The sequence below is a fragment of the Otolemur garnettii genome, unplaced genomic scaffold (assembly GCF_000181295.1).
Source record: "Otolemur garnettii isolate 467f Iridium unplaced genomic scaffold, OtoGar3 scaffold00080, whole genome shotgun sequence".
In the NCBI taxonomy this organism is placed as follows: domain Eukaryota; kingdom Metazoa; phylum Chordata; class Mammalia; order Primates; family Galagidae; genus Otolemur; species Otolemur garnettii.
This window is the reverse complement of record NW_003852475.1, coordinates 1,408,188-1,425,142: the sequence shown is the minus strand read 5'-3', so window position 1 is coordinate 1,425,142 and position 16,955 is coordinate 1,408,188. Positions and strand designations below refer to the sequence as shown.

General features: G+C 37.3%; 1 protein-coding gene across 1 annotated transcript in view; it reads left to right on the top strand.

Annotated features, from left to right (window-relative positions):
• NCKAP5 (NCK associated protein 5) overlaps positions 1-16,955 on the top strand; it is an 807,957-nt gene that overhangs the window by 211,291 nt on the left and 579,711 nt on the right. The window contains exon 2 of the mRNA XM_023515856.1: positions 1,187-1,260. Coding sequence (XP_023371624.1) covers positions 1,187-1,260 — 74 coding nt within the window. The remainder of the gene's footprint in view (positions 1-1,186; positions 1,261-16,955) is intronic.

Below are 16,955 nucleotides of genomic sequence, written 5' to 3'. Positions count from 1 at the left end.
GGCCACATACAGCCCACCTAGGACATTTATCTGGCCCAGTGGGTGTTTTTGCTGCAGCTGCCTGTCCTGCTTAGCAGCTACTCATCCCGGGGCCCGCAGTCCAGCCCTCTAATAGTCTGAGGGACAGTGAACTGGCCCCCTGTTTAAAAAGTTTGAGTACCCCTGGATTGCATATGAGCCTATATTCAGAAATCAAAATTTTAAAAATGTATGGATTTTTCTATACAGTCATTATATGACAAATGAATTCTTCATTTTTCAGACATGTTTCTTGAGAATAGTTTGATTTACAGAAATCAATTTGTATACATGTTTCTATAGAATGGCATACACCATATCTTTCATGTCTTCTTAGAAGCTAAAGAATTTATTTTCTAAGAGAAAAAAGTAAATTTACTAGTGTGTGTGTGTGTGTGTGTACATAAATCTATACATACACAGTTATATGTATGGAGATGAAGGCAAACGTCCATCAGTACATGCAGGTGTCCTATGAATGTGAGATTATATATATATTCCATATAATTTTAAAATATAGCTTTTACTGGAAAATGAGTCATAAGACCACTAAAATCAAGGCTTCTACTGTCTGCTTATTCTTCAATGGTAGGCAGCAACAATTCAGGTTATTCTTCCCTGTGAATAAGAGGGTTTTTATGCTGACTCAGTGAAACCCCCGTTGTCTTCAGTGTTTTGTTTTTTTAATAAAACACAGGATATGGGGAAAATAGTATCCACCCTCAAGTAACTGTGATTGTAAATCACAGAAGCATAGGCTCCTAGAAGTGGGGGAAATCTAGGGATCATCTTGTTGAAAATATTCCTTATAATGACAAGGAGCGTCTCAGGATTCTGTTGACTATTCTTTTTTTTTTTTTTTTTTTTGAGACAGAGCCTCAAGCTGTCCCCCTGGGTAGAGTGCTGTGGCATTACAGCTCACAGCAACCTCCAACTCCTGGGCTCAAGCGATTCTCCTGCCTCAGCCTCCCAAGTAGCTGGGACCACAGGCGCCCGCCACAACGCCCGGCTATTTTTTGGTTGCAGCCATCATTGTTGTTTGGCGGGTCCGGGCTGGGGTTTCAAACCCGCCACCCTAGGTGTACGTGGCTGGCGCCTTAGCTGGTTGAGCTATAGGCGCCGAGCCTCTGTTGACTATTCTAATGAGGTTTTATTTGTATTCGAGCAGGAATACGTGGACTCCAATAAATACATCGAGCACCTACTCACTCAACTCGAGGAGCAACACAGAAGTCTCTGGAGGTCAGTTAAACTCTTGTCTTGTTGTTTGCCTGGGTAGCAGCCTCTATAGTTGTGCTGATTTAAAATATTTCAGTTAGACCAGAGGGTAGTCTTTGTTGAAGTGAAAACTGTTATGATTCTAAGGCACCATAGTCTCAGAAGGGCACACTTGTCATTCTGTGGAAACTAGAAACCATATTCTCTGATCCTTGCCCATGTAAAGATTTTTTTTATTTATTTCAAAAGTAGAACATTTCTGCTTAAAAGTTTGGATTCTCTCTTATTAAAGGGAAATATTTTAAGGACGCTGTTCTATAGTTTCTAACGTTTCGTTTTTGTTCTACATGTGGGTTCCTACATGAGGTGAGGAAATTACCTGAGAATATCTGTGCAGGTACATTGGAAATGTAGATTAATATAATAAAGTCATATTCCCAAGTTATTCATTTCCTAGGGCCTCTTAGGAATTGAGACTGGCGAAGACGGTTGTAATATCATTATTTAGCTTTTTAGGGCCCATGCGGTTATGTTTACTGATCCTACTATATAGTTTGAATTCCTTTTTCTAAATTCCAATAGCTCTTGCTTTTTGAAATAAATATGCTAGTGCTTAGTTACATGATGCTTCACAAAGTACTGAAATGGTTTAATGTCATTACCTGTGTCTCAACAAGCCCGAGTCAGCCCCTAAAGTCCTTTATTTCTTTTTACCTCCTCATAGCATGGAGGAGGGTGCTCTCTGCACACAGAGATGGCAGGTAAATATTTACTAACTCTGTGGCCTCATCCAAATCCATCAGCATCTGAGCTCTGTACCAGACCACAGTGGCCCCTTTTCATGCATCATTGTGAGAAATTCCAACAACCTCAAAAATTCTTTCTCCCAAGAACTTCTAGTTCTTTAATAAAGTGCTGTATACTTTAATTTGCTCTCTTATATTAGTTTTCCTATTGAGTATAGATCACTGGTTATAGGAATAGAAAATATTCTATTTCTATACATAGAAAGCCTGCTGGTAAGATACAACAAAAGTTCAATTAAGTCTGTTTGCCAGTAAAAGACATGTAACTTGGTGCCATGCATGCTAGATTTATTTTTGAGAACTATAACCTGGTTTTTCATCTGTGAGTCAGTGTATTATTTTAATAAAATCAGCAATAATGCATTGATGGTTATATTTTTTAAATTATAGCTTCCATAGATCTATTGGAAAATATATTTTTAAAACTAATTGACATATAACATTTTCAAGTGTTTGTACAGAATATTTTGTTTTCTCTATCTTTCAAGAGAAAAATAGAGAAAAATGATGAATAGCATTAGATGAATGAAATTTCATTTGGTCAATAAGTATATCTTATACATATCATTGTGGAGGAGTAATGGTTTCATAGGTGCTTTAAACCAAAGGAATCTGCACTGAAAAGGCAATATTTTTCCTACTTTCTTGAGGTAGCTAATGAAAACCTTGGTTTTTCTATGATATGATTAAATTGAAATCCCATTTCAGGCATGGACTTAACCTAACACAAAGTAAGAACTCAGAATTTTGTGTACAGTCACTTCCATTGACCTTCAGAAATGAAATTATTACCATTGAAGAAGCAAAGCCTTATATATAGTGTCAGAGGATCTAATAAAAAAACTCCATTTGAATAACAATACAAGGCAATAACGGCATTTGGATGGACAGAATAACTACCAGTAAGAAAATGGAAATGGAAGTATTGAAAAGAAAATGAACCCCAATAATAGCAGATTTATATACTATTTATTGAATCTTGAAATTACATTTGATTATATTTTTGCAAACAGGTCCTGACTTGACTGAGTTAAAGTGACAGGTTGTGACTTAAAGTGGTAGTTATTACAAATCTCACTATAGCTGTAGCCAAATTGCTGGTGAAAAGTATGTGAGTGACAATGAACAGTGTGGGAACTCCTTTATAGTTTTGATTAAATTTTTAAATGCTTATTCTTGAGTTAGGATAGAATCTATAGTGTACAGAGGATGACGGGAATAGCATGTCATGTTCACAGGCCGGACCACATTGTCTGAAGTTAAAAAAACATGTTTCGGTAAATCAGTATAGGCTCCTTCTGATTTTATTAATCTTTGATTTGTGGCTGCTATGATTATTCTGGAGTGGTCTGTCTGTCATTGCTGCTGATATTAACTGATATTCCCTTCTATTAACTGATGGCTTTCCATTTTTACTTGAGCTAACTTATAACTTAAGAGAGACAAGTTCTGAATATTTAGATTTTCCAGTAATAATTATTGTCAACATTAATTTGAGATTGATCAAAAGCATGGTTGGCACAAGGTATTACCATTTGCTAAATAAAAAGAATTGAGCGAATTGGTGCCAGAATTTAAGAGTTTCCTTTCTTTTTTTTTTTTTTTTTGAGACAGAGCCTCAAGCTGTCCCCCTGGGTAGAGTGCGGTGGCATTACAGCTCACAGCAACCTCCAACTCCTGGGCTCAAGCGAGTCTCCTGCCTCCGCCTCCCAAGTAGCTGGGACCACAGGCGCCCGCCACAACGCCTGGCTATTTTTTGGTTGCAGCCGTCATTGTTGTTTGGCGGGTCCGGGCTGGGGATTCGAACCCGCCACCTTAGGTGTACGTGGCTGGCGCCTTAGCCGGTTGAGCTATAGGCGCCGAGCCCAAGAGTTTCCTTTCTTTATGGAGGGAGCTGCTAGTCTAATCAATTTAGGTTGTTCCTTACAGCATAAGCATCTGCTGTGACCCAAAAATATGTTGTAATCACATTTAAGATAACCAGTTATTTTGAGGTCCTGTCTAGTATTCCACTGAAATAGACCTATAATCTATCTCTGGGTTTTTATGTTGCAAAAGAATTTGTAGAGTTCAAAGATAGCTGTCTAGCAATGAGTAGGCCTTTAGCTTAACTGTCTTTTCAACACCAACAAATCCTTTCCAAAGAAGAAAACTTCTGTGAATTCATCTAAAGAAGAGAATAGATCAGAATCTAGAATTTAGTCTAAGATGTAAACATTAGTCCCAGTGGGTTTAATTTGTTCTGTATCTCCCTGATTGATTAAAAAAAAAAAAAATACCCAGTGACACTGTGTATACTGCTTGATATTGAAACACAGACATACTTTTTAGTATCATTTATTTGTTCTAATGTGGAAAGTTAGCATTAGAAGAAAAAGGATTTTTTGTCCTTGATGATTTTTATCATTTGTTACTATTTCTGATTTGGCTAAATATACTTGTGACTGACAAGCAACATGGTAAAAAACAACTGCGGAGTCTGTCTTCTAACATTTGATGAAAATCTTTATCCATTTGCAGCCTCAAATTAAGAGTTTAGAATAAACATAGACAGCTGGAAAATACAAAGCAAACTCATGAATGCTTATGACATTGAAATTATACTTTCATGCCACAAATGTGAAATTATTCATGAAAAAATGGAAGCAGCATAATGTTGTAATAATGGAAAGAGGGATGAACTGGAGGTTTTGGGGATCAAACTGGCGTTGGATAACATCTTGGAGAATGTTTCTGTATCTGTGAAAAGACGGTATCAATACAGCTAGTATTTAAGATTGCTGAACACTGGGAATATATGAAATAACATGTAGAATATGATATTGCATTTGTAGAACATATACAGACATGTTAGTCGTAATTAAATATTGTGCAATGATAAACTGTGTAATTCATGTATTATAGAAAGCATCAAAGGACATGTGAGTAGATATGACTAATATAACAGAGTTACCTAACAGCTTGCCAGTAACTCAACTAGGTAATGTCAAAGTATTCATTTCAGGTTTCTGTAAGTTAAATTGGTGATAATGTAACTGTGTGTTAATGAAGAATAGGAAGATCCAAATCAAATGCCAGGATCTGGTGAATGCAGAGTGTTAGCTGCTGACCCCCAAATGCTAGATCACTAAGTATCACTTAAACAAGCTACATCTGGACTACTCAACCAAGGCACTGTTAACATTTGGGGCCAGATGTTGTTTGTCATGGGGGTGGGGTTATTATGCTCATTGTAACATGTTTCAGGCCACCCCTAGCTTTTGTACTATCTGTTAATAATGTCCTCCAGTTGTAACAAAAAAAATGTCTCCAGGCATTTTCCAAGGATCCTTCAAGGAGCAAAATCATCTCTTCTCCCTGTTGAGAACCAGTGATCTAAATAAATCATTGGTATAAGCATTTTCCTAGTATATTCCAAGAAATACCAATTTTCTGAGTTGCTATGTTATAGATATTTTGAAAAAAATGAGGCTACTTATGGCGAAATAAGTTTGAAAAATTCTATATAAAACTTTTAACTTTAGAATTTCTCAGCCATTAATATTGCTAGTATGTGTTATGTATATGTAAATATGGTATATACAATATTATTTTGACTTGAAATCCCTAAATCCTATCTTTCTCATAGCATCTACTGTAAGGTTCCAAGGAACATAAATGGTGACCTTATAAGCATATAACATGTATGAACTGTACAGCCTCTTCCCTGTACACTCCACTGGTACGGGGCTTAGCAACTTGGTGACAGGGCATCTAGCAGAGAGGAGTCTAGGTTGTTAAAAAAGGGGAAAGTCAAACTGTAGAAAGGCCAGTCCCAAGTTCTTCACCATTTTCCTTGGGGATAGCCCAAGACTTAATACCAAGGTAATACCAAGAATCCAAACTAATGATTACAAACTATGTTTGCCTGAGTGAAGCACTTCATTTTTGCTTCCCAAGGGGGAAAAATGATGGTTCCAATATCACCAGGGGGAATAAAACACTTAGTAGAAAAGCTGAGGTCCTTGGTTAGAAGATAATCACACCCAGACAAAAAAAAGAAAAAAATCGATTATTTTAGCATCACACAATTCTTTAAAATAGAATTTCACCTTTGCTTTCATATTGCATATATTTCTTATTCTAAGAAAAGAAATAGGGAGAAAAATTGAGGAAAATCTTTGCTTTGATTCTCTTCATGATTCCAATGTTGCTTATCTAAGAGCCGCGAATGCTGAAACAAAATGGTCTGTACTCCAACTATTCATGTTCTCCATAATTCTGATATATATGTACATATTTTAGGTGGAGGTTAATGGCACCACTGCCTCTTAAATTCCTTCCAGCTCTAAATTAAGAGCAAAATTACTTGCTGGGAGGCCACATGCCATTATTCCATGCTTGAAAAGAAAATTCTTTACTAGTGTGTTACCTAGTTGTCTTGATGTTATACAATAGAGGAAAGAAGTAAAAGCAGATAGGCCCTGAGCAGAGTATGGCCCGGAGGTTCTTGGAAATTTATCTTCTATGTATCCCAGATCATGGGATGGTATTATTCAGGCATCTTAAGAATTATCCTCGTGGGGTTAATTTATGTAGACTAAGGAGATGCCAAGTATTAAACAGGTTGCCTTTGCTATAATTATAGACCTCCACTGGGAGATCTTAATTGGCAACAAGTAAAATTGCTCTGCATGAATTCTTAATGGTGGACACCGAATAAAATAAGAACTATGATTTGTTTTTTTAAATCCCTTCAAGAGAAAAAGAGGCTGTCTCTGGGGGACAGAATGTGTAGCAAACAAAGAGAGAGCTCAGTGTACTGTAATAGCTATAAAAGCTCTGAAAGCAAAACATCACGCCATGCCAACTCAGTAATGCCACGTGGATTCCCATTCCTCCGCCCCGTCTCACCCTGTGGAGGTCAAAGGATACCAGGGCTAGTGAACCTTACATTATCTTTCCTCTTCTCAACCCTTGGGCTGAATTTCTAAATCATAGCTATATTCTCAGGCAAGTGCAAGCCCCAGGGCCACCCTCGAAACCCATCAATGTCACTCCCCAATTACCCACCAGGGGTTGTTTCAGAGATGCAGACAGACTCAGACCCCTGCCAAGATAAGAGTCTGTCCTCTCAGCCGTGCCCTCTGCCCAGCACAAGGGAGAATAAGCCAGGGCTCTGGAAAGCAGGTGTTGCCACATGCTTCAGTGGTTATGTCATCCCTGGACAGGGATCGGGGAGCTCCGGGGATACTTATTATGGACTCTGGTCCTGCACTAGGGGAATAAGGCAGTGTTCAGGCTTTTCAGAGCTCTGAAGTCCTGGTGTTGATTAGGGGGTGCCTCGTATTTGAAACCAGGGTTTTGGGGGCTAAGAGACACCAGATAGGTCAGGGTGACATGCTACTCCAATTTTACATCTGTCTTTTCCTGTTTCTTGTCAAATCTGCCCACTTCCTTTCTTTTAAGAGGATGCTAATCCATCAGAAAACATATATTTAGGTCCTAACCTAATAAACATAAAATAGAGTGTTTAAACCCTCTTTTAAACCTTTCTTTTCACTCTAAACCTTGTTTGCAAGAAACATTCACATTTATCAAGACTATTCCACAAGGGCTGGAGGGAGGGAACTATTAAACACGTTTTAGGAGACTCTGTCCTTCAGAAGCTCAAAAGTTTCCCAGAGGAGGTGGCATTTTGATCCGAGTCTTGAGTGGGAACAGAACTGCAGTGAGGGCAGATGGAGAGACAGTTATTAAATAGATTGAATTTGAATTGTCTTTAAGACTTTAGGCTCTAACTGCAAAGAGGATAGGAAATTCAAGTCTAGAGCCTGTACAGCCAATAAATAAAGCACTATATAGATAGAGTTGTTAGATTAATCTACAAAGATATAAAACTGCTCTCTAATATAACTGGGGAAATATCCCCACTTTAAAGGTAGATTTACTGCAGCCACAAGAAACTTGAGTTGAATAATATTGTTTGTACCAGCAGGCCCATATATGATTTAAAAATAATTCCACTTCTAGTTTAAACAGGTTTATGTTCTTCAAGAAGCACTCTTAAAGTACTGAAAAACATTCCAACATCAATAAGATTTGGGGGTCACCCAGAGAAATTTACCACTATTTAATCTGAAGACATTTAGCTTAAAACATACTTGTTATTTTTAGACCCACGCTTATCTTAATATGACAGACAGAAACCTAGTGTGATTTATTTATCTGAAATTAAAATAAGGAGCCTCAAGCAAAGGCTTTTTATAGATTTATTTGGGGTAATAAAGATCACAAATATTCCCTACTAAGTTGAAAGAAGAAAAACTCCAGCAGGCAACAGTGTAAATGACCCTGTTGGCATAAATGCATGTATTAAGGCTAAAGTGCGCCTGCCATGTGAAGTGACAGAGTGCCCTCTTTTTTTTTTTTTTTTTTAATCTGGAAGGAAAAGTGAAATGGGTAATTTACCATAGCCTTCTATTTAATTTTAATTTTAATGGAAACATTCACTAACTTGTTAGCACATGAACACACTTATGACTTTTTTAAAGAAATCGTTAGTATATAATTTTACATGTCTCTCCATAGGGATAACTCTAGACTTAAAAGGGTTGGAGCCCCCTGCCCCCACATATACACATACTCATTCTTTCTGTATTCAGAAACTTGAGAGGGAGTCCTGGCACCTCACTTCCATTTGAGCCTCTCTGAAAAGAAAAATTACAAAATGCTTTTTTTTCCCCCTACAGGCTTTAGCTATGGCACTTTGTATACGTTTTAAATTACCAATAAGACCCATAAATATTCCAAAGCGCTGAGGATGACAAGGTTCCCTGAATCAAAGAATCAAGAATAGGTTAACAAAGTTGGAAAGAAGTTGGGAGAAGCACACTCTGGCTATCTCAGGGCAAAGAAGACCTGTTAGAGTGCTAATGTCATTCTGCGGGCTGGTTGAAGTCCACATCCCATGACTGGTTTCACGGCCCAGGCACTCTCAGGAGGCTGCTTCGTGGGAACCTGGATTTACTTGCGGCTCTGGCTTTGCTTTCTCCTGGACACTCACAGATTAGATTTTATAGACTTATTCTCTATGCCAGTAAATCTACATTTTTATCAAATGTAAAAGTCTGTGTAAAAGATAAAGATAAAGGCACTGTAGCTCTTAGTTCTGTGCTACTGCATTCAAAGTTTATTGCTCTCACTTAAGGAATAAGGGAGATCACTTACTTGGACCTCAGAACAGCTCTAGATCCTACCCTCTATCCCCCTCTCCTACTGATGAGGACAACATTGCCTCGCAATGCTTCAGCAAAGTACTCCATACCAGTTCCAGTCATGCTGCTCTAGTCACACTGGCTCATGCTTCTAGTTGTCTTATGAGAACAGTCTTGAACCCTTAGCATCGTTGACCTGTAAGACTGAGTCTTCTCATTCTTTGTCTCTCTTAATCCATTTAACATAAAATATGCAACCTTCAAGAAAATATTTCACCTATATTGAAATCATAGGGACAGTTGGGGATGTATTTTATGCTTATTTGTTCTTAAGTGACTTAGCACATTATAGATGCTCAAAGTACTTTCCTTGAGAAATTGTGATGATGATTCAAGAGGAGAAATTACAGAAATTACTAAGGGCTTGTGTGTTCATTAGGGATAAGCCTACCTTTATTTGTAAGCCCATGCAAGAAAAAAACACAGTCAGACAAGCATAGCAAAAACGGATTTGTCTCAGTGATGTGCAAGTGCTAAGTGATTTTGAGATAGTTAGTTACTATTATAAAGATGGTAATGTTTAATGAAGGTATAAATTTTATTCATTGTATACAAGGCCAGTAAGAATGTCTGCTTCTGTAAACTGTTATTTTACAAATCTTCTAAATTTCAATCATAAAATAAGAAATTTTAATGCTTGTTAGGTCTGTGATGATGTCATTACATGGCACAGTAAAGGCTCTAACCAGTATCAATAATCATCAGATGTGTGTTTCTATACCAGACTTTTATTCCATTGATCTAGCAATCATGATCTTGAGTTGCAAACAACTTTACCAATAAAGTAATGAAAGAATGTCTCAAAAATTTGGAATGAAGCAATTATGAGACTCTCAGAGGTTTAAAAAATGTTAAATATTAAGTGTTTTATTTTTCCACCTTGGACAAAGTGAGTGAGAGAATAATTGTGACATATAGATCAAGTTACTATTACAAACGTAATCAGGGCTTAATCTCAAAGGTTAGAAAGACAGTACTTACAGAGATGATCTTGAGAATTCTGGAAAGACTGGCATACACTTGAATTCAGAGAGGATCTGAGCATAAATAACAAAGTGAGACCAAATGGAGGATGAATTTTCAAAGGATTAGTGGCAAAGAAAATAATGCAAAAAAGAAAAAACAGCAAAAAAAGAAAGAGGAAGAACCAATGGCTAACAGTCAATTATTGTTATTTTCTTATCTAGCTCCTTTAAATAACCTAATTATAAGTAAGAGGGCCTTGTAGGGATGGTCATTAGTGGCACACCTGCACAACTGGGGGCTCTGTCTGATCATTGGTAGTTGTGTCATACTGTTGCCAACTTTTAAAAAGTGAGGAAAGAGGAGGAAGGAGGGGAATGGGGGATCATGGTGTATGGCACACCTCTTTCAGGTGAGACACAAGTATAGAGGGACTTTATCTAACAAATGCAATCAGTGTAACCTAATTCTTTGTACTCTTAGTGAATCCCAAACAATAATTTAAAAAAAAAGTCATCCCTGGTTCATCCCCTACAATATGAAGTTCAAGGCCTGATTTCTGCCACTTACTGTGTGGTTTCCATTGGTTATGTGAAAGGTTTGAAATAAACATTCAGCATTCATTTCTTAAGAGTTAACAATCTCTAATTTTTACCCAATCATCTGGGAAAGTCAGTTCAAGGGCTGAATGATGAAGATAAAAGAGAAGTGATAGATACATAAAATTGCTGATGGTTGCAAGTGGCAGTGTCCTTTCTTGAAAGAAGGCCGATACTAATTATTTTCACAAACCCAGTCTTTTTAAGCTCTATCTTAGACTGTCTCTTGGCACCAAGCCTTCCTGAGGTAATAAAACAGCAGGCTGGCAGACCCAGGGCACCACAGCAAGGTCGGAGTCTGTGACCACTTTCAAAAGGCTTTCCAGGAAATTGTTCTATTGAACAATGTTTCAGTTTCCACAGAAGTTATGAGCACAGCAAGGTGCAAAAATATTAGTTACACGATATTAAAAAAAAGCAGCAGCAGCGACTCAGGGGGTGTGGTCCCTATTAAGGGAAGCTGGATTGTCTAATGTTGGCTCTCTAGTATTCTCTGGAAGTTCAGATTCACTGGCTAATTGAAAGCCAAATATGTATTTACCTGGATTTATTCAGTTGTATTGTGTAATTGATTTTTCTATTTCATTGCTCTGGAAATAGAAATATGAATGAAGTCAGCTGCAGAAGGCACTCTAAAAGAGAAATTCTGTAAATTCTCTAAATTTCTCTAAAAGAGAAATTCTTGGATGTCACCACTGATCAAAAATTCTTACAACTGGATCAGACATATACTTTTAGGACTTTTGCTTTGGGGACCATTTGTTCCCAAGATGATGTAATTTTAAATGTACCAAAAGTCACACCTATCCAAAAGCATCTCTCCCAGTGGACCTCCTGAAATTCCTATGCCCTGAATAAAGGAAACTGGTTATCCAAGAAGTCATCTCTGAAATTTGCTACCAGAGGAGAATTCTACATTATTTTCTTAAATCCTCATAGTATCTCATCAAGGATTAGTTTTCCAAAGTAATACCCATGGAAATCTGAGTATCTGAGTCCTGGAAATTGTTTGGCAAAAAACAAACATGTTTAGAAAGGCAAAAAGGCATTTGGATTAGAAATTTTATAGTCCAAATACAAATATTTATGTTTTGACCACCCACATCCCTACTAACGCTGACCTTTATTACTCATTATTCCTCTACACGCACTCCACTGTTATCCTTCCTTCCATTCCAAATGGCCAGGCCCTGCCCATCCTTCAAGATCCAGCCCAGGTTCCCTGTTCTACCTCCCCCACTCCACACACATGCATCCCTCAGCCCACTTGCGTCCCTTTCCCTCCCAAACTCGAGACGGTACCACGTATGCATATGTAATAATGTACATTTGGTAAAAACTCTGTAAGTATTCCATGTACCTTAGTTTTGATTCTTCAAATATTTTCAGCCCTTGGCCTTATATTTTGTTATGTATCAAAAGACGACTAGCCTATGGTTGAAAATAACTGGTGTTTAGATAACATATCATACATTGTGATTTTTCTCAAACAGGAAAATTGCTCTTGCTATTTAGATCACATCAAGAGTATTTATTTTGGATCTCAGTTACAGGCACTACAAACACCAACAGTGTTCCCAACGCCAGTGACTCAAATGATATGAGGTACAGAATACTGAATGTGTGAAGGATGGAGCTGTTCAGTTTGACAAATAGAAGACTAAAGGGTGTACTTGATATTTTTTGAAAAATGCAATGCATTGTCTTGTGAAGAAGAAATTAGAAGCATTGTGGAATATTCAGGAAGACAGAATTAGTAAACCAGTTGTTCAAGTTACAACCTGACAACTCAGCACTAGAAAAGGATGTTCTAACATTTTCTACCAATCTAACATGGAAGAAAGTGTCCTTGTGATCCACTGTAAATATCAAAGCAAAACCTGGGTGACCATGTTTCAAATGCAGCATAGAATTCATTCTGTTACGTTGGATAGGAAGAGACCAGACACCCTTCATCCTGAATGACTCATCGTCTGCCTTGCACCCTTTGTCCCTGAGGCCGCCACAGTAGCTCCACTTACAATGTTTACTCCCTTTTCTGTATACCATGCCTATTAAAGGATTTTTCTAAAGACTGTTTTTCCTTATTCTTCTCCAAAAGAAGCAGTGTAGGTTTCTTCCATTGGTCCTTATACAATTTGTTTTTCAGATCTCAATTAATCATGGTCACCTATTGGACATATTCTGGTTTTTAAATTTTCCTCTTAACATGTGGGACTCCGCTATAATATGATATACTTTATTGTGACCATATTACAAGTCCCGTTTTAACCATCGTTTGAGAGAAGGTTGTTATTTTAACTTTGATTTTTCCCCTAGTGGTACTAATTGCTAATAACCTTTAGGCAAAATACCTAAAATTCCCACATTGCATCATGCATATCCAATTACTCTCTTGTAGGCTCAAAGAATATTAATCATTATTTCAAGTAAGGGTGAAGAGTGTTTCAAATTTAGAAGATCCATTCCTTTTTTCCTCTACTGCTCCTTTAATCCCCCCACCCCCTTTTAATTGCCTTGTTTTGTTTCAGATCAACCTTTTCCTAATGCCAAGGCTTTATTCATGGTTAAGAGGTAATAGTGGGATTAATGATTACAAATTAATTAGATCATTCTTGGCCTCTTATAAGACACTCTAGCTTTCAGAAGGAAAAGGGGAGTGAGTTTCAGCTCTGTCAATTAAACAAACAATTATTAATTTAACATTTACATTCCATTATATGGAATGTGAGGGAAGGATGGTGCTAGAAAGAAGAAACTATGCTCATCTCACGAGAAAATACTGTTCGAAAGCACAGCCAAAGTGAATGCAACCTTCCAGGGTCCTGCTGAAGACAGGTTAAAGTGGGCATTCCACTTGTTTCCCATGGCTCATGTTCAGGTTCTCCCAGTTTCTATCATTTGCATTTTACAAAAGAAGATACTACTTTTTGAAAAGCTACATTGTGCTAAGTCGCAGCAGTTCTCAACCTGTGGGTCGCCCACAGGAACCGTATTAAAGGGCTGCAGCATTAGGAAGGTTGAGAACCACTGTGCTAAGAGTTTCAGATCATTTATTTCAGAAATCCAATTCCTATCTCCTTTCTTAGTGCCCTACCCCTTACCCCCAAATCCTTGAGAGGTTTCTGTCTGGCTCATTTACTACATTAGCAAGAGAGTTTATTTTTCTAGCTCAGTGCTAAACCATTATAGTATAGACATTTCATTTCCAGGCAGTTTTAAAGCAGAATCATAATCTTCCTACTCATAATTTTAAAGTTAACAATTGAAAATCACTTTCAGATTTGGATAGCAGATGAAAAATGATCGTGTACCATTTTCATTTTATTTGGCCACATTGTTGAAGATTTCACAATAAATACAGTGTAGTGTTTTTCCCCCTGTTAAATGGCTACTGGACATTGGAATACATTAATTAGCTGGATGATTGTCAGATGTGGTGGTCCTGATATCTTCACAGAGAAGGTGTGAACTGAAATTGGGTGGAAGGCACTTGTTAGTGGGAAAAGTTCTGAAGGGGGTGACTTAGGGTGGCTTAGGAAGATCATTCTGGAGACCAGATACGTGTGTGTGTGTATGCATATACATGATGGAGGGCTTCTGACACTTCCAAGCCAGTGAGATCTTCTTTTTCTTGAAGAACATGTAATTAGGCTCACACTCCATAGCAGGTTGGGACTAGGCATGCAGAAGATAATTTTGAATTGCTACATGGATGTTTGCATATGTCTATGGGCAAACTGCAAAAAGTTCAGAGGTTCAGGATGTCTGGAAGGTTTCCTGCTTCTTATCTGAGCGAACCGAAGAAGAAAATGTGGATAAAGCCTTATAAAAACTTTCTCATGGGATTTCAAAGACCTGAGTCTTCATGTAAAGTTAGAATGTGGAAGTGTCCCTTATGTTTCTGTTTGGGACTAAAATATTAGATTGGGTGTCTTGGTTAATATACAAATGAAAATTGGTTCCTTGGATGTCCGTCTTCTATTCACAACCCAGCGGCATAGCATTTCTCATGACCTCCAAAAGGCAGCATTTGGAGATTTCTACAAACAGAAGCAAGAATTGCCACGGGGCATCATGGCCATGTGCCACCCCTGTCTTTGCAGAGTTGGCAAAGCAAGGACCTCTTTGATGTCAACTTCAAACATTCATAACATGACTCACACATACTATTTTTGCTTATTAACTGTGATGGTCCTGTCATTAATTTATATAAGGCATCTAAAATCTATTTATATATCTAACCTCTCCCACCTTTTCTTTAGGTAATGAGTTCCATAAACTTAATCCCCACTCTGTAGGGTAGGACTTCTTTTTATATTTCTTAAACATACACAAGCTTAAGTGGTTGACCCCTGAATTAGACATTTTAGGCTTTAGTAAATAATCTTGTTTATTTATATTATTTTCAGTCTTATAAAGTGTCATTCACTTTGCTCCTGACATAGAATGTTCAACTATAATAAGTAGATGCAGACTTGTTTTTTTTTTTAATTCTTTTATCTTTTCAAGAAACATACACATTGATTATTAGGATACGAGTTCTAGGCTTGAATCTGCCACTTTGTAACTAATGGTAAGTCATTTGGTCACTAAATTCTATTTATAAAACAAATGTTTGGGGTGGAATTCCTTTCCAGCTCTATGATATTTTGAATTCGGGGCCATCTAGGAACATGACTGTTGACCTTACATTTGAAGATTACAGAAATAAAATTAAAATCAAGTAGCAATTTAAGAATTATAATTAATATTTCATGGGAATAAAAGGGAGTGTTATAAATATAGACAATTTTAGAACAAGACATTCTAATATGTGCTTCTGAATTATTTTGGGTGGAAAAAAGACAAAGCTCCCTTTCTAAAAAAATTATTTCTCCTCTACCTCCTTCAAATGCCAAATCTTACTCATTTCCATGGCTGCTCACGGGATTATGTAATCTTATTGATTACATCCTGTTTTTCATTCCTCCTCTTCATTAACATCTCAGTTAAAGTGCTATCTCCTCCAAAATATATTCCCTAATCACCTGCTAAAAACAAACTTCTTTTCCTTCTATACGCCCATAACATTGCACATGTGTATATAGTATAGAACTTACTTCATTCAGGTTTATGCTATAGGAGGGTCAATACCTTATGTCACCCTTTTTAAACAGTAGCTCCTGAAAGAGAAACCATATCTGTTTATCTTGGCATCTCCTTGATGTCTAACATAGTCAAGAACTGTTTGAATTGCCTACAGATCGACGTGGATTCAGAGCCGCCTCACTGGTGCTGAGGAAATAGGAGTTTGGGTACGAATGAAGGATGCCTTTCCATTCATTAACATCTTCAGCTATTTCTTTTCTCAGAGTTTCATAGTTCTCTTTATAGAGAGCTTTCACATCCTTTGTTAGGTACAGTCCCAAATATTTCATCTTCTTTGGCACTACTGTGAACGGAATAGAGTCCTTGACTGTTTTTTCAGCTTGACTATTGTTGGTATATATAAAGGCAACAGATTTGTGAGTGTTGATTTTGTATCCTGAGACACTGCTATATTCCTTGATCAATTCTTTGAGTTTTGTAGTTGAGCCCCTGGGGTTTTCCAGATATACAATCATATCATCTGTGATGAGTGACATTTTGATCTTCTCTGATCCTATTTGGATACTCTTGATTGCCTTCTCTTGCCTGATTGAGATGGCTATGACTTCCATTACACTGTTAAAAAGCAGTGGAGACAATGGGTGACCTTTCCTGGTTCCTGATCTGAGTGGAAATGATTTCAATTTTACTTCATTCAGTCTGATATTGGCTGTGGGTTTGCTGTAGATGGCCTCTATCATTTTCAGAAATGTCCCTTCTATACTATTTTCTTAAGTGTTCTGATCATGAAGGATGCTGGATATTATCAAAAGCTATTTCTGCATCAATTGAGAGAATCATATGGTCTTTATTTTTTATTTTGTTATGTGATATATTATATTTATAGATTTACATATATTGAACCAGCCTTGGGACACTGGGATAAAACTCACTTGGTCATGATGTATAATTTGTTTGATGTGTTGTTGGATTTTGTTTGCTAGAATCTTTTTTTTTTTTTTTTT